The sequence below is a fragment of the Gavialis gangeticus genome, unplaced genomic scaffold (genome assembly GCF_001723915.1).
Source record: "Gavialis gangeticus isolate Ggan-Ray unplaced genomic scaffold, GavGan_comp1, whole genome shotgun sequence".
NCBI classification, from domain to species: domain Eukaryota; kingdom Metazoa; phylum Chordata; order Crocodylia; family Gavialidae; genus Gavialis; species Gavialis gangeticus.
In genome coordinates this window covers 11,712,888-11,735,889 of record NW_017728964.1, presented here as the reverse complement: position 1 = coordinate 11,735,889, position 23,002 = coordinate 11,712,888, and the positions used below count along the sequence as shown (strand labels likewise).

At 49.8% G+C, this 23,002-nt stretch overlaps 1 protein-coding gene across 4 annotated transcripts in view; it reads left to right on the top strand.

The window, feature by feature from the left end:
* MGAT5B (mannosyl (alpha-1,6-)-glycoprotein beta-1,6-N-acetyl-glucosaminyltransferase, isozyme B) overlaps nucleotides 1–12,104 on the top strand; it is a 244,530-nt gene extending 232,426 nt beyond the window's left edge. For all 4 annotated transcript variants that reach the window (XM_019502900.1, XM_019502886.1, XM_019502894.1 and 1 more), the window contains 3 exons: nucleotides 8,342–8,416; nucleotides 9,402–9,676; nucleotides 11,507–12,104. In XM_019502900.1, coding sequence (XP_019358445.1) covers nucleotides 8,342–8,416; nucleotides 9,402–9,676; nucleotides 11,507–11,705 — 549 coding nt within the window. In that variant the 3' untranslated portion in view covers nucleotides 11,706–12,104. The remainder of the gene's footprint in view (nucleotides 1–8,341; nucleotides 8,417–9,401; nucleotides 9,677–11,506) is intronic.
* The last annotated feature ends 10,898 nt before the right edge of the window (nucleotides 12,105–23,002 follow it).

Genomic DNA, 23,002 nt, shown 5'->3' with positions numbered 1-23,002 from the left:
GGACATGACCCCTGGAAGACTTTGGTGAAAATACAAATATTTTCTTTTTTTTTTTTTTGTTCAAATTTTTCCTTGAAACTTGTTTGGAGTTTCCTTCCAAAAATGATAAAATTTCAGCCAACTGGTTTCAGTTTCCTGGACTTCAGGTTTTTTTGGATGACCCCTCCCTCCTACCACGAAAGTCATAAAAAAGAAAGATATTTCCATTCTGATGACACTAAGGTAGTTTTCATTAAAAGAAACAATTGTATCTGAATGAAATAGCCCAAGCCGCTTTAGGCATGGTCTCCCCAAACCAGTCTTACTTATTTTGAAATCCAGTGTGAGGTATCCCTTGGGCACCCTTATTCCCAGTGTGTCACCCAGTGTGAGGTACCCCTTGTCCTGCCTCCCCACCGGAGGGTCTCATCACTGGCCTTTCCGCCTTCTCCCTGGTAAAACTCCAACCCAAGAAGTATGGTTGTCATTGCTAAGGCCTGCCCTTCGGTTGCCTGAGGGATGCCTGGGGATGGTGCCATGTAAGGCAGGCCCGTGAGCTCCTGACTTGTCTGCTGATCTGTTCAGTCACATTTAATCCCCCGCTAATGACAACTATTAAATGCTGTCCCTTTGGTTTTAAGCAGAGAAAGGCCAATCTGGAGTGGCGGCTGGTGGGTTTAGTGTAGCGCTAATCAGGGCGAAAAAACAAATAGGAAGAAGTCAAGCCGCAAGTCACAGCAGATGAAGAACTCGGAGATAATGAGAAAAGTGACTCAGTGGGATGGAGCGGGATTCAGTGCAATAAGGGAAGATCAACAAAGCAGGTTCGAGTGCTGACGATGTTTACTGCATTAATCATGAGGAGGCTGGCACAGTGCCAGCTGCAGGGCTATTGGTGGTGAGTAATTTCATATAGTGCCTGGTCTCCTTCCAAACTTGCAATAGAAACCCTTTATTCCTCTGTGCCCTGACATCTTGAGCCTTCCGCTTTTCCCCCCACACACTTTCTTTAGCCTTGCTCACTTTTACAGCTATTCATATCTTCCATTTAAATGCTAATCGGTCTCAGCAGAGTGCCCATTTTACATACAGCGCATCTTTTGTGGTGCAATAAAGCTTAAGCTCCGGATGCTAAATATCCAATGAGTCTCTATTAGGCTTTTTTAAAATTTTCCCAAAGGTTGCAGGAGTGGGAAGTAGCAAAGGAGGAGGGGAAGTGATTTATTGCTTGCAAAGCTGGGGAGTGAGACACAGATTTTTCCTCTGAGGTACCATGTTGGCATACCGTTCTGCCTTGCACCGGGTCCCACCTATTTCCTGAGTCTTTCTGCCATTTATCCGAACTGGCCATACAGTACCTTTATAACAGTGGTTCCCAACCTTTTTTATACTGCAGATCGGCAAACTCACTCAAAGAAACTTGGCAGACTGGGTATAGAAACAAGCTAATTTATATATTTGCATTTAATTTACATATTTAAATTTATTGTGAGGAGGATCAGGCTGGGGCACCGCAGGCACAGGCACCGGGGGACCCTGCAGGGGAGGGGGCTGCGCAGATGGTGGCCTGAGGGGACGCAGCAGGGGCTGCCTGGGAAGAAGGGGCTCCACTGCCTTCCCTCAGAGCAAGCAGCGGAGCCGCCTTCCCACCCTGGGCATTTCCCTGCCCATATCCCCCTGCTCCCAGCCGCAGGCGGGGCTAAGGGGTCCTGCCCGGCCTGGGCCCTGGCAACTGCTGTGCAAGCATCACCTTGCTAGGCGCAGCCATGGTGGTGGGAGCAGGACAGGGTGCACAGAGCTGGCTGCCTCTCTCTAAGGGCTGCCCCACCACCCAGCTTTACCCTGCATGTGACTGCCAGCAGTGCAAGCCACTCACCCTGGTGGACAGACAGGTCTGAGCCAGAGCAGGCAGGCGGTTAAAGCTTGCACCACGACCTGGCAGCCAACCCTTTGCAGCCCAGTACTGGGAACCTCTGTCTTATAAGCAAGTAGATTTATAGAGGCTGGAAGAGCTGAGCCAGTTATCAGAGCACTTGTTATTTGACTCAGGTCTTGCCCCCATGACCAGCCTGTGGTCCTGATGTGGTCACCATGAAGTCCTTCTCTGCCCTCAGTGGAATTATTGTTTTTAGGCCACTTGTCTGAGTGCACTAACTAAGAAGGATGCCTTTTTCATGCACAGTGCTGGAGCACCTGGCCAGATGGCACTTTCATTGCTAGGTAATAGATGAGTACATTGGAGACTCGTGGGGTCTCCAGGATGGTGTGAATGCTTTATTAACAATACCTACACTTGTCTTCCCCCCACCCCTTTTCTCCCCTCCCCTCCCCTACTTTTCTGCCCTTTGTCTTCCTAATTTCCAGCTATTTCCTTTTTCACAGACAGCCTCTTTACTGGAGAGTCTCCCTTACTCACCTTTGGCCCCCCCACCAACTTTCTTTTCCCCTCCCTTCCCTGCTGTACCTTTTTTCCCCCTAATTTTTACCTATTTACATTCTCACTGACCTCCTGTCACACTTCTGGCTTCTCTCATTCCTTGGAGTTTCAGAATAGCAGAGACTCCCTTTGCCTGAAAAAGGGCAATTGCACCCGAAAGCTTGCAAAGAACTTTTTTCCAACTATTCAGTTGGTCTAATAAAAGATATCACATCTACTCAAGAACCTTGCCTATCTTATTAGCAATAGGCTTTTTTGCCTCTTGAAATTGTCTGGACTTGAGTTTCCTTTCAGAGTAGAAGAGTGATTCTGCCAGATCGGAGAGTTCAGTATAAAACATCTGTGCATCATAATGTTACTGGACAATGATATTCAGTAGACTTGCAGTATAGGCTACAAGTTGGGCACAGCTCCTAGATGGGCATACCGTGTCCCCTCTCAGAGACTGTTGATGTTTTGGTTGGCTTGGTAGCTTTTCCCTAAACCTATTCTGAGCACCAGCTGGGGATTCTGCTTTCTTGCTTGTGTAGGGGAGAGTAGTCTCCTTATATCCCCCAACTCTCTGGTGCATCCATGCAGAAGAGGTTGTGATTTGGCCTGGAACATCTGCCAGTAAAAATAAATAGAAGCAAGGATGATATCTTAGGGTGATATCTTTTATTGACCAACCAAAAGGTTGGGATAAAGTTACACAAGCTTTCATATGCAAGGCATTCTTCCGTAGGTCTCTGATCATAGGAAGCTAGGCACAACATAGCGAAAAACCTTACGGGGGGAGGTGTAAGAAAAATTCTCAGACACAGCAGACATACAGTTAGCAAAAGAAAAGAAGCTGATTACTGGGAGATCAACGCTATCAAAAGGGAGAAGGGTCATTCTTACCTTTCCTGTGTGGAAAGAATTCGGGAATTGGGTAAACTATAATGTGCCATAAACCTGGTTTAGTTTAGGTGGTGTTTAGTCCTTGACTCTTTGGGTCCAACCTGCGTATGTATTTTTGTTCCCAAGTTCACCTTTTACAGGTGTTAGGTACATTTCCCTTGAGTACAAGGATAGTGAGGTCACAGAGGAAGTGATCGTTCCTAATGGTGTGTATGTCTCTGTACTTTGTATTTTTTCTGTGAGAGTTCATTCTGTTGCATGGTTGCTGTTTAGTTTCCCCCATGTAGTTAGATCAGAACTGATCAGAAGACACAGCAAACTACAGCCTATACTGAACAAAGATCAGACCTTGAGAGAAATATCCCCAGCCCCTTTGCTCCTGGCTTTCAAACAGCCCCCTAACCTTGTCCAACTCATCATCAGAAGCAAATTCTCCACTGCCCAACAGACATCAAGTGGGACACAGCTTGGCCTTGGCAAGAAGTGCTTATTCTGTCAGCGCATCTCCTGTGCCACTACCATCAATGGCCCCACAACAAAACAATCAGAATTCATGGGTCCTGCACATGGCTTTCCCCAAATGTGATATACCTGATCCAATGGACTAAGAGACCTCATGGCATCTGTGTGGGTGAAACTAAACAACAACTTCACACCAGAATGAACTCTCACAGGAAAAAAATACAAAAAAATGGAGACATACATGCGCCGCTGGAGCCTGCATCTCACAGAACAACCACTGACCTCACTATCTTCTTGCTCAAGGGAAATCTATCTAACACCTCTAAAAGGTGAACTTGGGAATAAAGATAAAGCATGTAGCTGTGATTGTCTAAAAATACAAGCAGTCAGTGTGCTAGAGGTGATATCTTTTATTAGACCAACTAGACAGTTGCAAAAAACATTTTTCTTTATTTGCAAGCTTTCGGGCACACATGCCCTTCCTCAGGCATAGGAGAATGCAAAGATTGCACTGAACTCAGGAACAAAAATTCCTAAGCTGCCTGGACACTAAGAAACAAAGGCTAAACATTGATATTGGCTTTATGGCACATTATATTTTACCCAACTCCTGAATTCTTTCCTCCCTTTTGATAGCCGTGATCTTCCAGTAATCAGCTTTCTTTCTCCTGCTAATTGTGTCTGCTGCTCTTTAGATTTTCTCTTACCCCCTCCCTTCTGCTGTGTTTCACTGTGCTGTGGCTGGCTGCTTGTGATCAGAAACTCAAAATAGAAAGTTCTGCATTCGAAAGCTTGTCTAACTTTCTCCCAACTATTTAGTTGGTCCAGTAGAAGTTATCACCCTAAGAAAGCCTTGCCTTTCACATAGTTTCTGGACCATCACAGCTACAATATCACTCTTACACAACAGTAAAAGTAAATAGATGGGGCTAGATCCTGACAGGCCCTGAGCGTCTTGAATAACCTTTGTTTGGAGATTCCTTTCTAAAAAGGTGCTGATCCCCCTAGATTTCCCACCAACGTGATTTCCCATTCTACAAAGTGCCCTCAAGTCCCACCAAGGTCAAAGGGAACTGCCAGATGCTCAATCCCTCCAAGGACTTAGCCCATTATTGGGAAAGTTTATGGGCTAGTGGAGTTGCTGCTAGCATGTTTGGCAATAATTTATCCCATTGTTCTGACTTGGCATCTCCAAGTCAAAGGAAAAGGGGGAAAGGACAAATCACACATTGGAAGAAATAGGAGTTGGAAAGTCCAGATGTGATGGGGCCAGGGCCAGTGGATGCCAGCAGGTAAGGATATCCAGACCTTTGAAAGGAAAAGGCTGTGACTGAAGAGATTGGACTTATCATCCCAGGAGGGGCACCACAGACCTGCGTCACAGCTCTGCATGCGTTGCCTTGTAAACAGGAAGCAGCATAGCCCTGTCCATACAGTACTCTGGGCAGTCTGGTTAGCACCACTGAGTGATGGTGCCATTTAGCCTGTTTGCAGTACCATACTGCTGTATCATTTCTGGTTTGGGAGGTAGCAAGTGCAGAGCAGCAAGGACACTGCTGCATCCAACCAGACAGTGCTGGAGCCTGCCAGGGGGAAGTGAAAATAGATTCATTATCCACCTTGACTTTTTTCCCTCACAGCTGCTCTGCACACTTTCTTCAAGGCCATCTGAGGGGGTTGTTTTCTCAAAGTAGAGCACCTAACCAGTGCCAGAAATGGGAGAATTCATTGTTTTCCTGTGAACTTAGTGGTGGTGGGAGATGCTCCCTTGACATCACTAATGTTCAAGTCCCTGTTACACAGAGAACATGGGCCTATCAACCAGAAAAGCTACCTTCCAGCACAGGTTACCTCCTCCTACCCCATCCAGATGGCAGGATAGTTTTGTCTTTGAGATCCGTGAAATCTTGGCCCTTCTCCTAAGCCTTCCTGCAGGGTTGCCAAATTTTTGCCATTATTTGTAGTGGTTTTTTTTGTCATGGACACCAGAAACTGGGCTAATACCTGCCAAAATAATTTCACATAAGCCATCAAATAACTAGCTTATCTTTTGTGCCCACTCATTGGGTCCACATAGGCTTGATTCTTGAGCACCTCTGTTGCATATATAGTAGTCTTGCTCTGCTATGTAATGGTTTAAATCTCTAGGTTTTGCACACACCCTACTCTGCAATTCCTGGGTCTATCCCACACATCGATAACATCAAAGATTGCCCTTATTGTCCAGTGTCATGCCCAGTCTGGATCCTTTGCTGTATAGTAATTGGATCTTTACTTCCTGGGAGAAAATTGTTCACCTCTTAGTGCCTATTTAAACCTTTCTCCTTTCAGACAGCCTTCTCTTGGTTCTTCATGCCACTGGAGCTTACTTGTATGTTTGTACCTGAGCATTTGGGAGGTTTTTTTTATAGCTGAGCCAATTTCTAGTTTATGCAGTGCTGTTATGACACCCATATCACAAGATCCAGCACACCAAAAGATAATGGGTCTTGTGCTTAGATTTCTTTTCTTTCCCAGCTAGACAAAGCCTTATCTGGGATGATGTAGTTGGGGCTGGTCCTGCTTTGAGCAGGGGTTGGACTAGATGTGACCTCCTCCTAAGGTCCCTTCCAACCCTAATTTTCTATGAGTCTATGATTCTTTGTATCCAAGATTATCTTTGTCCCCCAGATTTTCTTCCATTTCTGCCATAGCTTATCATATTTGCCAGTCTTTTCTTACATTTTCAGTTGAACATTTTTGTCAAAATAGAAAAGGGAAGCCCAGAATGAACCTGGCGATGACTATGACAATGATGATTGGTAGTGTTAGTACCATGAAAAATGTCATTTGGTAGGGTTGTGATAGACCTATTTAATTTTCTGTAATGCTTGTAATTAAAGTGTCAAAACCCCAGTTTTCAGGAAGAAAACAAAATCTGTGTTAGATCAAAAAAAAAAAATCAGTAAAAAACATTGTGAAAAACTGATTAGCTTGGGTGCTGAAGTCACCAATATTTTGCAGGAGCTTTTTTCCTTTATTTTTTTTTAAAGACCATTGTTCCAATGAAATCCCTGTTGTAAAATGCTTAGCAACTACAAGTATTACTGTTGTTCCTAAAATTCTGAGAAGCTCCAGTAATATATATTAATGATATAACATTGTGCAACTGGTTAAATGAAAAAAAGATCAGCCCTCACCCAGAAATGTTTGCAGTGAGAGACAACAGGTGGCTAACAACAAACAGATGCAGGGGAGGGCAAGGAAACCATGAGACAATTAAGCTCAGTCTGCTAAGCAGCGGTCAGAGCCATAGTGATAGAAAACTTATGAATCTATCATGCTCCCATTAATTACTGACAGGCTGATCAAAAACCAGTGGTGTCCTGACGTCTCCCCTTCAGGCCTGTGCACAGATTCTTACAAGCTTGTCATCCAAAGTAACGTTGGTATTGTCAACGGGACAACTTTAAGGGCTTTCGCTGGGTGTAGAAAGGACTACAAACACATGCTGTTAATTCCCAGGATTTGTTCTGAATCTTAAGTGCCACATTACAAGCTCTGATCTTGTAGAAAAAGAGGAAGGGAAGGCATGACGATGTCTCATTAAGAGCCACTTGTTCTGCTGTTCCCGTCTGTTGTTGGGGTTCCTGTCTTTCAAGTTCCCGCTTCATCCACATGCCTCCTGGTAACAGATGGCTGCTCGCATCTGCTGACGTTTCCTTCTGAACATTCCTGACAGGTCCAACATGATGATCACCAGCATCCCTGAGGATACTGGGCAAATGCCCAAGAAAACTCTGTGTAAGAGGCAGGCTAGAAGCCAAGTTCATGCATGTATCCAAACAGCAGGCTGTGGTAATGGTGCAACACACTCCTGAATTAAACATCCCTGGATGAGAGACACTGGAGACTCGCTAAGCAGCACCACTCAGAAATTTCCTGACCAACATTTTGCCGCTGGAAAAAGCTGATTCATCAAAATCAGACATGTCGATTTCTATCGGGGTTTTGTTTTTTAAAAAAGATCAAACTGTTTTGAGCAGACGGATGTCCCCCTTGTCCAAATGAATTCTTCTTTTCCTAGTGGGTTTAAACTGATAAGCTAGAGAACAGAAAAGTCAATTCCAAAATGAAGCGTTTCCATTTCATCACAGCAAAGTATTTGGATTCACCCCAAACAATTTTGTTTTTCAAGCATGTCACTTATGAAGAAGAATGGCTGAATTCATTCTGGAGCAAAGTGATCCTTTTCATGCCCCACTGCTACCCCTGGGGACCAGATCTTGTGCCATTGCCATCAATCGTTGGCAATCTTTGGTGCAAGCAGCAAGGCGGTTTTATGGACTTGTTGGCATTCGTCCATTTTATACCCAGCATTCACTGTTCCCACTATGGAGACTGTGCCTGGAAATGAGGTCTTTGCCATTCCTGGCACTGTGGATGGAAGCATGTAAAGTCATTAGGCTGTGAGAGTATTAGGATTACAGGCAACACAGGGCTCAATGTAGGTGATGGACAGCAGAAAGCCCTCGGCTGAAGGGAGGGGAGTAACCTTTCTCTGCATGCTTATGCCTATGTCCTATTGTTTCCTTTCTACAGGTGGACCCTTACCTGCCCTATGAATACACCTGTGAGGGAATGCTGGAGCGGATTCACGCTTACATTCAGCACCAGGTCAGTGACCCGTGCCCCATCCCTCCAGGGTGTACACACCTGCTTGAGCCTTGATTCCCACTCAATTACTCCCTTGGCAGGCAGTTACCTGGTGGTAGGGGGGTAGTCTCTGCTGTTGTTTTCTTGGTTCTGATGGTGGATTTAGTGTTCATGAAATATGAGGGTCATATGCTCTGCCTAGAGTCTGATACTGTCACAATGAGAGCTGTAAAAGTGAGAGTTCCTTGAGCGTCTCAGATAGTCGCCCAGGCCTACAGCTCCTTCTGCTGTTGCTGTATTGAGTCATTTCTGACCAGGGCTTGGGCTGCAAAGTGCTGCTCCTATTTCAAAGTACGTTAGCAGACCCAGGGATAGGGGCAGGGAGCATGCACAACAGTTGCATAAGCCATTCCTGGCAGGGGGGCAAGGTAGGGAGTTGATCGGGGATGAGGGACACCTTCTACAGAGTTCTGATACGAAGCATGGGGACTTAGGGGCCACCCGTCTGTGGGACCCTGGGTTAACTCCAGAGCCCAAACAGAGCTGTGTGCATCTGAAAGAAACCTGGGGGATGAGTTAAACACCTCACCAAATATTCCTCTTTGCTGTATGTGGCTTCTGCACCCCTGTCTTGGGAATCTATTGGCAGGGAGCTGCTTGGGAACCCAGCAGTGCCAGAAGAGAAGCATTCCCTGTGCCAGGAAACTCAGCAGCATGGAGAGAGCCCTTTGATCTCCCTGCTGCAAGAGAGGGCCACAGCTCCACCAGGTCAGGACTAGAGTCATTAAGAGTGTCTGAGTCATAGATACTCACAGCTTGTGGAGTCCCTTAGGCATCATCTTCGGGCTGGTGGAGTGGGCCTGAATGATTTATCACTGAGCTGCAGGCAGCTGCCTGTAGACCCGGCTTCAGTGTAAAAAAAGGTGTTTCTGGAAGCTCTTCCCGCAGGGGTTAACCCTTCCCCACCCCACCATACTCGCTGACCCAGGCTTTTCTCTCCTGCCAGGATTTCTGTGCTGGAGCTGCCGCTTCTCTATCAGCAAAGCCTGGCAGCCATGCTATGCAAAGCTCTCTGAGCCCCTTCACCCTGTTGCCCAATGCCAGCCACCTGATGTGGGCACACAATGCCAGCAGCAGCCCCCAGGCCTGGCCTCCCGTGCACTCCATGCAGGTGTGGGTGTCTGAGGTGCGGAGGGCCTGCACCGAGACCTGTCAGGAGCACGGGCTGGTCTGCGAGCCAACGTTCTTCAAGTTCCTCAACAAAAAGGACGTGTTTCTCCAGTGAGTTTTGCTCTTCCCCCCCTTCTCTCTCTCTTCCTTGATGGGCTGATACCAATACTCTTCTATTGCCCCCCAGTCTGTGGAGCTCAGAAAGGAATTCCTTGGCTCTCTCAATACTCCTGGCCAGGAGAATGGCATCAGCCCTGCGTTACAGGTGGACAAACTGAGGCACAAAGAATTTAAAGGGCGGAGTGACCACAGTGCCAGGCACAGGGCTAGCCAGAGTCAGTGAAAGCTGTAGGTGCTCAGTGTCTCTGAAAACCAGAGCTAAAGGCTGGGGAAGTCAGCATCCCACTCCGGGACAGATTTTCCTCAGGACCCCTACGTAAGTCAGTAAGTAAGTGGCCCGAGTTTCAAAGGCCTGTGGCACAGAGGTCCCTGGAGGGGTCTCAGTGTGAGTAGATGGTTGCCCTTTGAAGCAGGTGGCCCCAGTTGGGTGGGGCAGTTATTTGAAACAATTTGGCCCCCTGGGCCACACACCGATCCAGAGCAGGGCAGAAGTTGAACCCAAGTGTCCTGTCTCGCAAGCCCTGATTCTGCTCACTAGACAGTGCTCCCTCCTCTCGCCCTAGAAGGCCAACGTGTCCTGTTTGGTGTCTGGAGTTTTGCTGTGTTCTCCTTTTTGCATTTATGTGGGCAGTTGCTGGCCCCTTTGTAGGCCAGGCAGCCAGCTCAGGCTGCTAGAGACACGGGGAGAAGAAGCCTGTCGCCTCTGTGCCCAGTGCCTGAATGGCTTTCTGGTGCAAAATAAATGTTAGATTATTCAGGCACCTTTCTCTCCCCCCCCTCCCCTTTTATATCTTTCTCTATAAAAGTACATTTTGAGCTCACAGCAGTGAAGTTTTAATAGAGCATAAATCTGCCAGCCGATTCCGTGCTGCGCGGCGGACAATTAAAATGCAAGCATTACCATTTCTGTCACGCTGGTCAGGCAGGCAATTTGAGTCCTAGTGACATTTTTATATGATAAATTAGAGCTGGAGCTCACATTCCACTCGCTCCTCGCCTGCTCCCCCCCCAAAACCGTCGTTTCAGGGAAATGGCTGGTTCAGATTCACTAGTTCAGATCAGCATTTATTAGAGATGGAGAGTGTCTGGAAATACCCAGCAGCCTTGCACTGACCAGAGGAGATGCCAGCCTTCCAGCACCACCTGCAGGGGTGAGCATAAGTTGGAAGAAGCAGGAGGCTGGTTGAGGCGTCTCTTCAGTGCCTTTCTCCTGCTGTTGCCCTTCCAGAGGTGCTTGCTGATGCTGGCTTGTCCCTGTCCTGACAGCCAGTCCCTTCCAGCTGTGAAACCCACACAGATGTGAGACATGGGTCTGCATGTGCCCCAGAGCCCAAGTGAAATCAGTAGGGAGCCTGCATGTCCACCTGAGAACTGGAGGTGGCTGGTAACATGATTTTGGGGCCAGCCGTTTGGGTTTTGCCTGCAGTTCACATGGGTCACACAGATTTCACGCATGGGTCATGCTGAGCACATACGTTTCTCGATGGAGCTGCTCGAGCCATGCTGTCCTCATGTGCTGACAGGATAGGTAACTTATGTCACACATCGTGTACATGTGTTTACAGTGTAAACCGTACGTGAATCAAGCACATTGTTTTAATGAGCAAGGCTAACAAGTGCTGTGACTTTCTAAGCAGGAAGCTCTGTGAGAAGTTCTGTAAAGGATAGAATAGGGTTAAAATCCCAACCCCTTCACCTCACCACAAGAGTAGTTGCTCCCCCCACCGTCCCCCATCCAGTTAAACATGAATCCATCCCCTCGAGCAGGAGTGGGACGTAGTTGCCTGCAGTGAAGCTCAGCTGTGTGTGTCTGTTCACCAGGCTTAGCATCGCCTGCGACAGCACTGAGTACGAGATGAACCACCTGTACCCAGCTGTGGCCGAGACCGTCCGGGAGTGCTACCTCCAGAAGGAACCGCTGCTCTACAGCTGCGCGGGCTACAGCATCAAGTACCGACGCCTCTGCCCATGCCGCGATTACCAGAAAGGACAAGTGGCTCTGTGCAGGGACTGCTTGTGATCCTGCTCCCAAAGCCTGGCAGCGTGTTGCTGCACACCATGTGCAATGAGTAGCTTTTTCTCAAAGCTTCTGCAATACTTGAGAAGAGCAGGACAGGTCCCTCTTCTTGGAAACTCCTGTTGAGACTTGGATGTCAGCCTCTGTGGGTTGTGTGTCTGCCAGTCGACCGTGAATGACCATCGCCTGATGTTGGGTTTTAGTTTTATTTTCCCCTTGAGAAACATCTCCCACCACCAAACCCACCTGGACCTCAGAGGAGCTGGGAGGGACCCCTCAGCCCTATCAGAAAGACAAGGCACCAGCAGCCTCCAGTTTGGGGTTTCATCCTCTTTTAACATCCTTGATTTGTTTATTATTTTTTAAATCTGATGAGCAGTAAATTAAAACAGGAAAACCACAGTCACAGTCTTCCTGGGGAGTTATTTGAAACCTTCTCACTAAAGTTGCTTAAACACAGGGGGCACTCTTGGAAGGCCTAAGTGCCAAGACACAGCTGCAAAGGTGGCTGCACCTGGGGTCCTTTTAATGTTTATGAAGTGAAGGGCATGCAGGGATGGACTCTTACGCCTGGGGTCAAAGATGGACACTGTAAGGCAGGAAGCTGAGGCCCTCTGTGTGGTTCTCTAGCTCCTCAAACAATGTTAATTTGCCAGATGAAGGCCTGGGCTCAATCAGCCAGTGCTCAGCATCTCCCATCACTTGGTTGCACTCTGAGCCACTGTGAAGCTTGGTTTATACATGTAAGATGGGCTTTGGAGTAGGTTGACCTCTGGCAGGGTAGAGTGGGCACAGCTGGCTGGGAGTCACAGTCGGGGTGTGCCAGAGCCTGGCACTACCTTACTTTTGAGGGGGAAGTCTGGAACACAAGTCACCAAAGCCTGATGTGCCAGGATTGGTGCTCAGCACAGCAGCTGGCAATCACCTTTGTGTACCTATGCACAGTCCACAGTGAGCTGGGGTGGAGGAAGGGACAGGAAGGGAGTTGCACCATGCTGTCCCAGCACTGCGCTGGCAAGAGTTTGGAAATACAGAGCTCAGGTGAGGAGGATCTGAGATGGATCACAATGGGTATCGCTCCATAGGCTGAGGCCCATTATAAAGGGACTAACCCAGTGTGCACATCTACATGTGCAATTAATATGAACAAATAAACTCTGGCACAGTTTGCACTGGAGTTTATTGCTCCCTGGTGTGCCACTTGCACATGAACCCAGGACTGCAGCACATTGAGGTCCCGGTCAGGGGCAGCCCCGGCTGACAGGGGTTCGGCGGGGTCAGCCTGCCAGGCCAGGGCTGCTTCAACCAGGCTCAACGTGCTAGGCTGGCAGGGGCATGAGGGTGCCCCAGTGTGGGGCTAGCCAGCAGGCAGCCCCCACACTGAAGCACCCTAATGCCCCAGCCAGCCCCATCAGCTTCTACACATGTGTTGCGGTAGAGTAAATAACACCACTGCAGGACAGTCCGTGTGTTTACAAGTACTAACCTATGGTGGTGTTTGTTAGTTGCTGCAGCCTAATAGGGCTGCACATGTAGATGCTGAGACTTTACTGCAGGGCTAATTAGGCAACTGGAGTAAACGATTTGGATAGATGCACCCAGTGAGAGCACCACTGATTCTGTCATGCGGGTGCTGCTCCCAGGCTTATGAAGTTGCCAGAATAGCCCTGGATGCACTGAGCAGGAGCCCATTATGCCACCTTTCATGCCACGTGGAAGTCATTGTTGCTATCCAAACCCAATAAGGTCTTGCTGCTTGGGGAGGAAGCACAAAGTTTGCCCCTTCCACTGGGGACCACAACCTAGAGAGCTTGGAACTTATTCCAGGTGCCTCCAATTGGTACCCACTGTGTGCCTGCAAGGGATGAGATTTGGAGGGATGCCTCTGCCACTTCCATTGTGGAGTTGAGGTGGCTGTGCCAAGGCATGGTTGAGGATTGGATGTTTTGCTAGTGCCAGCATGGGATTTGGGGTTGCCCATCCTCTATAGGCACCTCCAGATGTGGTCATGACTCTTGTTGACGGTGTTAGAGGGACTGAGTTCAAATTCCAAAGAACCCCTGGTGATAACAGGATCCATCCCTCTGGGAGGCAGCATAGATCTGTGGGTCGAGCATTGGCTGGATACACACTCCCTGTGTGCCCTTGGGTAATTCACTTCATTTCTTTGGGCCCAAGTTCCCAATCTGCAGGTGGGAATAGCAGCACTGTTCATTCTTACCTGATGGGTCTGGAGGTCCTTGGATACTCTGGTGGAAGAAGCCACTAGGCTATTGCCCTGGAAGAAGGGGTACATCCAGCCTGTGGCCTGTACTTCAGCTATCCTTGCTGTATGAGGCTGTCACTGCAACTGTGCAGCAAAGGGTCCCACCTGGCCAAAACATCAGTTAAAGCCACATCAATGAGCTAGCAACAAGCTGCCACCACATGCCAAGTTTCTTAGATTACTGTGTGGGGGAAGGATCCATGCACATTCAAGGGTCACATGCCCCCCAAAGCCCCTTCTAACAATAGATCCAACCAGGACATTGAGAAGAAAATGGGTGTCCGAGTGGAAACCAACAGATGCACCCAACCCCAGCATGGGCTGGGCTCCTGCCCGCACCTTGGAATGCAATGGGAAAAGTCAGTAGGCTAAACCAGGGGGGAGAATAGCACTGCTGGATGCAGGATGGTGAGTCAAAGGGGGCAAAAGCATGGGGAGCCTGGAATCCTCCAACCCACCTCTGCATGACCTACGAGGCCTGGGCAGCGCAGATTCCAGTGCAACGGTGCTGCATTATAAACATGTGCACAGTCCTGCCTACAGACCTCCCCCTCCCCCCACCCCGGTCTCTGTGTGCACCTGGGCTAATAGATGGAGCACCTGCTTCCCTGCAGTGGCCAGTCCCTGAAAATGGATACGTTTCTATTTCTGCTGCCAGAACTGGTTCTTTAGCTCATGCAGGGGAGGTGCAAGCGTTAAGCATTGCTGGTCCAGGATTCAGCTCCAAGGAGGGTGCCACCTTTTCACTGTTGGGATACTTTAGTGGATAGCTGCTGCAGCCTTGGAGCTTGAAAAGCTGTCCCATGCATTGCTACAAATAGCTAAAAGAAGACAGCTGCTACATACAACACTGGACAATCGAACTGGGCTCCCAGTCCCTCTCCTTGGTCTGCCCCTTCCCACTATCTGCTTTCAACTGCACTGCCAGCCCTTCTGACAGCCTCAGAGCCCGATATGCCAGCCTCTTGCAATACTACCATCCAGATCAGCCTGGCCAGTCCTGCTGATCTCCCTCCTGTACAAGTAATAGCCTTCTACCACAGCTACCCAGGCATCCAATATGCAGCACCTGGCAAGCAGACCAAGCAGCACAAGAGCATGATTGAAGGTGCAGCTGTAGCATGAGGTAGCACATCTGTGCTGGGTTTACCTAACTAGCAAGGTAACACTAGCAGTGAGGATGCAACTCCACCGGCCAATAACCACTTATAGGGCCTGTGGGGAATTTTGCACTCTGATGGCTAGCACACAGCACATGCCATGCATCTACACTGCTGTTGTTCCCCACGTATACTAGACTAAGCCAACACAGACAAGCCACAGCATATATTACTTTCACACCTGCATTTCACCATCCATAGCCAGCTCCCTACTTGGAGAGAGAGGGATACTCTGAAACAGCACTGCGTTGTGGTGGCAGTGTACAGAATTACACACACTTAGCGTTGCCGTCTAGTTTGTACAGCACCAATTCTCTGTTTGCTTCTCTCTGCTTCTTCTACACCAGGACAAATCTATAGGCAAGAGAGGAATCGCACTCTCATCTCTCTACTGATACACTAAATTATACTCAGCCCAGATTCCCTGCCATGGCTCAGAGCATCGCTCTACTACTGCAGCATCAGTAAGGAAGAGGATGCCACCGTGTGGCTGGTTGGGCTGACCTAGGAGCCCTGTTGTTTGGCAGATCGGGTTTTATCACTAGAAATGTGAAGAGCAAAGGCCCCCACAAGATGCACAAACCAGCCCTCAAACTTGCCTGCCAGCCAGTGCTGTAACAATAAGAGACCTCATTGAACTAGAGAGCCAGATCCCAGCTGGTTGTAGCTTGAAGTCAAGGGAATTATATCAATTCACAGCAGCTGAGGAACTGGCCCCATATTTTATACTACTCAAAATGTTTCTGCAGCAGAGGATATTTTGCAGACCAGAGGGTCAAGAGCAATAGGGATGACTCTGGAGTTTTAACACTAATATTTATCTCCAGCAATAATTGGTGCTTTTGTGGCCTGTGGAACAAGGCTGTGGTGAGTAATATCTTTGCCTCCTTGCATTTGCTTTTTCATTCATCAGCATTTCTCAGCCCTGGGTTTCTAATAGAACCAGGGCCAACAGCCATTTGCAATTCCCCCAACTAATGTTCCTTAGAGATCATAACCCAATCCTCATTTATGCCAAGACCTTTCTACCTTACTGCAGAGTAAGTGTATTATTGCAGTTTGGATTCTAGCAGCGTGTAGGAGTCCTGGCCCCAGCCCTCGACTCCTTACTGCCTGCATCAGAACAAACCCAGAGCAAAAAAGTAGTCTGTGTCCCAGGGTATTTATAATCCAGAGTCATTTAATCCAAAGAAATACAGCTTACTGGCACTTTAAGGCACTTTGCTCTGTGGTGCTGCCTCAGGGCAAATAAGCAGTGTGAATAAGCCTTAGCTCAAGCCTTGTGAATTAGACAAAATAACGCACATCCCTACAAGTACAATGGTAGACTATAGCAAAACTGTAAGATTCCCACGTGTGAAGCCCAGATCATGTACAATGGGGAGCGTTTGGGCCTCGCCTTCCCGAGCAGGAAAAGGAGGGTACACGAGACACTTAATCGTGAGGATTTTTGTCTTAGCTCCTGAAGCCTCATCACACCCGACACAATTACCTACAGGAACTCTTTGCCTGCTTCAATCTTTCCGTGTGCTTGTATGTCCTCTCCATGTATGTGTCCCGTGGCAGGGCTGCTCACGTGCGCGGGGCTGAGTGCCAGGTGGTTCATTGCGGGGACCTGTGTTGGAGTGGGGACATGCGTGCCAGTCTGTTATTGGGGGGCTGCTCATCTGGGAAGCCAGCTACTTATCAGAAGGTCACCACTGACCTTCAGGGTTCTTGTACAAGAAACGTTTAGCCTCTCCTTTTATTGAAAGCCTCCATGATAGTTTAGAGATGGAGGCTTGTGGTCCGACCTGCCCGCTGAGACAGCAGCTGCATCAAGAGCAAGGGCAAACGTCCTGGTGAGGGGTGGGGATCTCTGCCCTTGGGACTATGCGGCTGGCAGTGCCGTCCGCTCCAAGCCGAGGAGCAGTGATGGTGGTGCCCCCTCATGCCTGGATGAGAGAGAGCCTTTAGTGGTCTAAACTTATTTTTTATTGGCGGTAGGACCACTTACCACATGGTGAAAGAGGGTGGGGTTTTGCCCTGCGTCCACTGCCTTGTGCCTGCTTGTACCCTATGATAAGTGGAAGATAATCTGCCCCTCTGTGAAGGATAAGCTGCCGCGGCTCACCTCTCAGTTATCAAGGGATAAGAGAGTGCACACAGACGGGTAGAGCGGAGCAGCTGGTGGGTGGTAAATTCTGCCTCTGTCTTACTCCACGGGAATAGCCCACCTGCTGCTAACCTTACAGTGGCACTGAGGGGCCCCAACTGCATTGGGCCAGGTGCTGTACAAACCGGGCAAGAGACCGCCAGTATGGCTAACAGACAACAGTGGGGGGAAACTGAGGCACAGAACAGGGCAAGGATTGTCCCAAGGGAGGTTGTAGAGCTGCAAGTAGAACAGGTCCCAAGAGCAGGCTGCCTCAGACAGGCCGTTCCCAGTAGCCAGAGAGAAGCTGCAGGACGGAGGAGTTGATCCATAGCATTGGTTTCTGCTCGATTCTCTTCTTTGGTTCTAAATCCCAAGAGCTGGAAGGAAAACCTGCCCCATAAATCCAGCCCACAGGTCTTGAATCCCCATGTGACCAAGCTGTGCTACAAGGAGGCAGCCTGTCTCTCAGCCAGGAGCTGGGATTACTTCTCTATCTCCATACCTTTGCTTTGCAGTGGCTTACGATGGCTGTCAGAAAATAGCCTGGCATCACGTCTGTCCCTCGGGCCCCATCACGTAGGTGTCTGAAATGGGAACCCGTTGTCTCAGGGACGCTTTCTCACCCCTATAAGCAAGGTGACTAAGAGTGATTTCTCTCCCCTTTCTAGCTGGTGTTGGCCTCCTGTCCCTTATTGCACAGTGCCCACTTCCTCTGACACGCAGGTGAGATATGATGCAGCCCTTGCAAGAGCTCCCTGATCTCTCCATGCGAGGTCAGGGAGTGGGGCAAGCTGCTACTGCTGTCCAGAGTCCACCTGCATTTCATAAGGGCAAGCGATATCAGAGCTGTATGGTTGCAACGGGCATCTGCAAAGCTTTTTCCACCTTGTGAGAGACAGAACCCCTGGCTATCCTGTTTTTTTTGTTTTTTTTTTCCTTCCCTGGTACTGTCACAGAAAGTAGGAGAGGTGGCTTGAATGCCCAGGGTCAGGAAGGCAGTGCCTGGGAAACTGGGGAGTGAGAAGAGGCATGCACCACATTACTGTACCAAGACAGAGCTGCACTGAGCTCTTGTTCTACGCCAAGACGATGCAGAGCATTGTAAACCTCCCTCTCTGAAAATGTAGACCGTGCTGCTTGAGTTAGAAGAAAATCTCCGTTCAGTACTAGCAGTGCAAGGTCTAGGACACAGAATCAAGCAGTTCTGATTCTGTACAGCAGAAGACAGTAGCATACACATGTGTATGTTCATCTGGGCGTGTAAGCACACACACACGCACACACACATGCTCGTGCACATACACGAGTCCACACTAATTCATTGCACTGGGCATGTCATTCTCCCAGCTGTAGGAGTATAGTGGGACAGTGTGAGGAATCAGCCATCCCCACATCACCACCTTCGCCTTGGCCCTGGCCACCCCAGAAAGTTCCTCCTGGGCTCCGGTGGTCTGGGCTAGGAGTGGAAGGGAGAGGGTCGGAAGGGAAGCCGGGGCGCCGTGTTCATTGAGCTCCAGGGAATGGCACCATAGCCTGAGGCCTATGGGAGGAGACAGATGCTCGGGTCTCTCCCAAGACGGACAATGAGACCAAAGCAACATGTCGGTCCCCCATTCTTGGCTTTCCTGTGCCTCAGCCCAAGCTGCTGCTAACCTATGTCCCATCAGAGTGCCTCAAGACTTGGTTGCCCTTTGATCAAGGTGCTGCTGAGATATTCATCTTCCCAGATGCACTTTGCTCTCACCCACGAGGCTGGGGTTTTCTTGATGATGTGTGTGTTTGGTGTTGTGCATCTCTTCCCTTCTGGCTTTGTTAGCACTGCTGCAGGCTGCAAGGTCGATCCTGGAAATGAACAAAACAGCTGGAGCCCCCAACAACCCTGCAGCCGCCCTGGCAGCACAGGGATCCCTCTGGCAGAGGCAAACTGAGTGAAGGCTTCCCAGTGAGGCAGGGCAGTGAAGAGGCAGATCCAAGGCCGATGTTGTGGTATCAAGCAGCCTAGGGAGAGCTGGTTTGAGTCTATGCTTTAACTCGGATGTCCTGTGCAACTCCAGGTGCAGCACTTAGTCTCTCCATTCCTCATCTGCTTTCCTAGCTCACCGAGATGGCTTGAGGGCAGGCCCATTAATGAACCTGGTATATTCAGCTCCTGTGCTTTTAGGACCCATGCGAGCACCTACAGCAAGGAGAAAGAGGAGGTGCTTGTGTGGCAGCAGAGTTGCAGGCAAATGGGAAACACTGCCCGAGTCCTTTGCTGGTCACAGAGTGACCCAGTCAAGAAGGAACAACTTACAGGCAGAAGGACCCAGCAAGCCAGGTCAGTCTTCCTGCAGCTCTTGGTTCCCTTTCTGTTACTGCAGCTCCTGTTCCTCCCCTGGAAGTGAGCTGATGCACCCCTCCGACCTCCCTCAAAAGATCAATGCAGCCTAAGTCAGGCGCTCCCAGGAAAGAGCCACAGGCCAGTGGAAAGTGGAAGGGGAGGTGTGTGAGCAGCAAACTCCGTCCGCGTGGAGCTGTGCCATAGCTCTGGCTTCTGAGGAGATGTCTCTAGTCACGGCACCAGCTCATCCTCTGCTCCATTGGTGTTTTCTCTGTCAAGTGCCCTGTCTCTTGCACTCCCCCATTAATTGAAGAGCCCGTACTTCTACCATGGTCACCCCTATGTACTGCCTCACTGGTCACACTGATGCCCAGTGGCCAGAACACCCTGGCATGTGACCGGATGGCCGTATTGCATCGTAGAAAATAGGGATCGGGGGGGTTAATTAACTGCTTTGCATGCGATGCTCCAGCATGCTGGAGCATCGCATTGCTGCTTTTTGTCTCCCCCAGGGACAGTACCCTTCTTGACGAGGGGTGGCCAGGCAGCTGAAAGCAGCTTCTCCATTGTTCCTCCCTGGGCTGTTAACTGGATAGACTGTAATAAAAGCAGCAATCTGCTTTAATCACCAACTTGCATGACCCGCAAGTGACTCGGCAATAAGAGACTCGGGAGCTGCTGAGCAATCTCCCCTGTGATCTGTTTGCCAGCACTACAGCTATTCAAAGTGACCCAGCTGCTGAGAGCCATTGCCCGTCAGCGTCCCCCTGAGAAATTCCCTCTCTGCAGGGCAGAGGCTGAGGAAAGCTGAGGGCCTCAAAGGGACACCGAGTACTTGTTTAGGGCAAACGAGCAGGTACCAAACCTTCTGTGGGGAGAGAGGTTTTAATGGGATTCAATAAAGAGAAAATCAATGGGAAGAGTTTTCTTAAAGAGTATATGTATTGCCATGCAGTCCTGCAACCTAAGCACAGCTCTGATGGACAAGAACAGGGCATGAAAGAGGCCAGCCTGCCGACATACAGAGAGCTCAATAAACGGCAGAAACCGCGATGAGTGAGGACAGACGCCAAGGGCTCTCAGCTTGAAACTCCGTAGAGCAGTGAGAGGACAACTTTTTTGGCAGGCATGCCACAAATTAGCCCAGGACCCTTAAGAAGTGCCACACGGGTCCCCTCCCTCTGCCCCAATTCCTGCTCTGCATTCTGCTTCCTGCCCTATCTGCTGCTGTGCTGCCTGTCCCCTCCCTGATTTGTCATGTGCTGCACACACACAGGCCACTTGTGCCACTTCTGGTACCCATGCCACAGTTTAGCCACAGAGCACCAGAGTGAGTGTGGGCAACCCCAAATGTCCCTAAATCATGAGTGCTGCCCCCCGAACCACACACTTGGCTTCATACTCAGGAGCTTCCCTGTGGACTCTGTCATTAAATGTAGTTCAGTGTGTTTTCTGCCTCTGCCATGTGGCCCAGAGCCCTCTGGCGGGATGGTCTTGAGCTTTTGCTTGCAAACAGGAGGGCAGGGGGCTTGGTGAAGGAGAGAAAGCCGGGATCCCTTTATAATCTCTTGATTCCAGCTGTGGGTGTCAGAGGCATAACTGGGAGGTTTGATGTCCTGTGCAAAGGTAGCAGAGAGTGCAGGAGAGGCAGGCAGGGTGCTGAACCACTGCAGGGGGTTGGAGGTGCCAGAGAGTCTTACAGCACAGAGACAGCTACTGCCATGACATGGGCTCCCCTGCGCTGCATTTCTGGTGCCCCCTCCCCACCAAATCAGTGCCCAGGGCTAGCACTGCACTCTCCCACCTCTACGTATACTACTGGTAGGTGCTTCAGGAAAACCGCTAGCTATCAGAAATCAATGCCCCAGGCGGACTCGGGGCGGTGGGCAGCTCCGCAGTGTTGAGGTCTGGCCCTTTTTGATTTGCCTGAATGTAGAGGTGGATTCTGAACTTCGAAAAAACTCGAGGTCTGTTTCCCAAAGCCTCCGTGCCTATAACAGTGGCCAGACTTTTCTACAAGGCTCAGCTCTCCCCGAGACACCTCGCTAAGGGGGAGCACTGCTGTGTATCGGAGCATGTAGCCGGCCCGCAAGCAAACAGATGTGGTCTGAAAATGAAGAGGACACGCAGGCTAGAGACGAGGGAGGCAGGTGGGGTTGATGTCCAGATTTCCTGCCAGGACCGCTTCCTTGCTTGTAGGGACTGAATGGCCAGGGAGACTGCCTCATGCACCCGTGGGGAGGACTAGCGTCTTGCCACAATACAGTCCAGGGGCTGACTGCCAGCGACATGCGTCTCCTTGGAGGGGAAGTTTGACTGGGGGTCAGCACAGAGAAGCTAGTCCAGTTACCTCCAGGGAAGGGGCTGCACGGGGGATGGCTGGTGAGCTGAGAGAGACCTGCTGGCAGCTGGCAGAGGGGTTTGATCCAGAGCATAGCTAGACTCAGCCACAAGGCCTAGGGCAGGTAGGCACAGATAGTCCAGGCAGCAGAAATGAGAACCCAGCCCACAAGAAGCGCAGAGCGAACATGCCCCAATGCCTACAGCAAAGGGCCGTTCTTACCAGGCACTGGACAGAGAAACAGGGCAGGGGGCTAACAGAGCTAACTGGGTCAGAGAGCATTTATCTGTGTGCTTTGGGTGAGAGCAAATAAAGCGAAGCAATTTAGCAAGAGGTAGAGCCTGGCCCTGGGGCGTGCTTGTAACGACCTTCTGGTAAGTGAAGGCAACTGGGGCATATATTAGCCCTGTTCCAGTCAGAGAGAAACTGCCTTGATTTAGCTTTCAGTTGCTGTGGGGTGACTGCAGGCGCACACATGATTATCATGCATCCGCTGTTACCCAGGAAGCCTCCTCCCCATTAAAGCACTTTACTGTATTTGTTTCTCCATAGTTTGGGCTGTGAGGACTGAGGGATGTTGTATTGATGGGCTGAGACCATGTGTATGTCCCAGGAACACGTATGTTCCCAGGGCCGTCTCCTGGCCAGCTGGGAACTTGCTCTGCTTGGATTGCAGCACTGCATTGTTACCGAGAGTCATGCCCGTCCTTGGGGTTTCTGCCTACCCGGACGGAGGTGGCCCGAGGCCCCATTGCATTAGTGGCCACACAGCTGACCAGGAGGAATCGCTGTCCTGAATCGATTCAGCCGAATCTCTGAATCAGCCAGGCTCAACCCCTGCCTGCTCTCCCAGCCCAGCAATGGCTGCCCCATAGGGCCGTGCGAAGCTTCGGGCGCTGATTCAATTCGGAGGAGATTCGGCTCGATTCAGTGGCCAAATCTCTGAATCCAAATCGAATCGGGGACCAATTTAAAGGTCCGAATTGATTCAAAGCTTTGATGATTCGGGCAGTCCCCGGTGGTTGCAGCAGGGAGCTCCAGCCACTCCGAGCTGGTAAGTACTAGGAGCGGGGGAG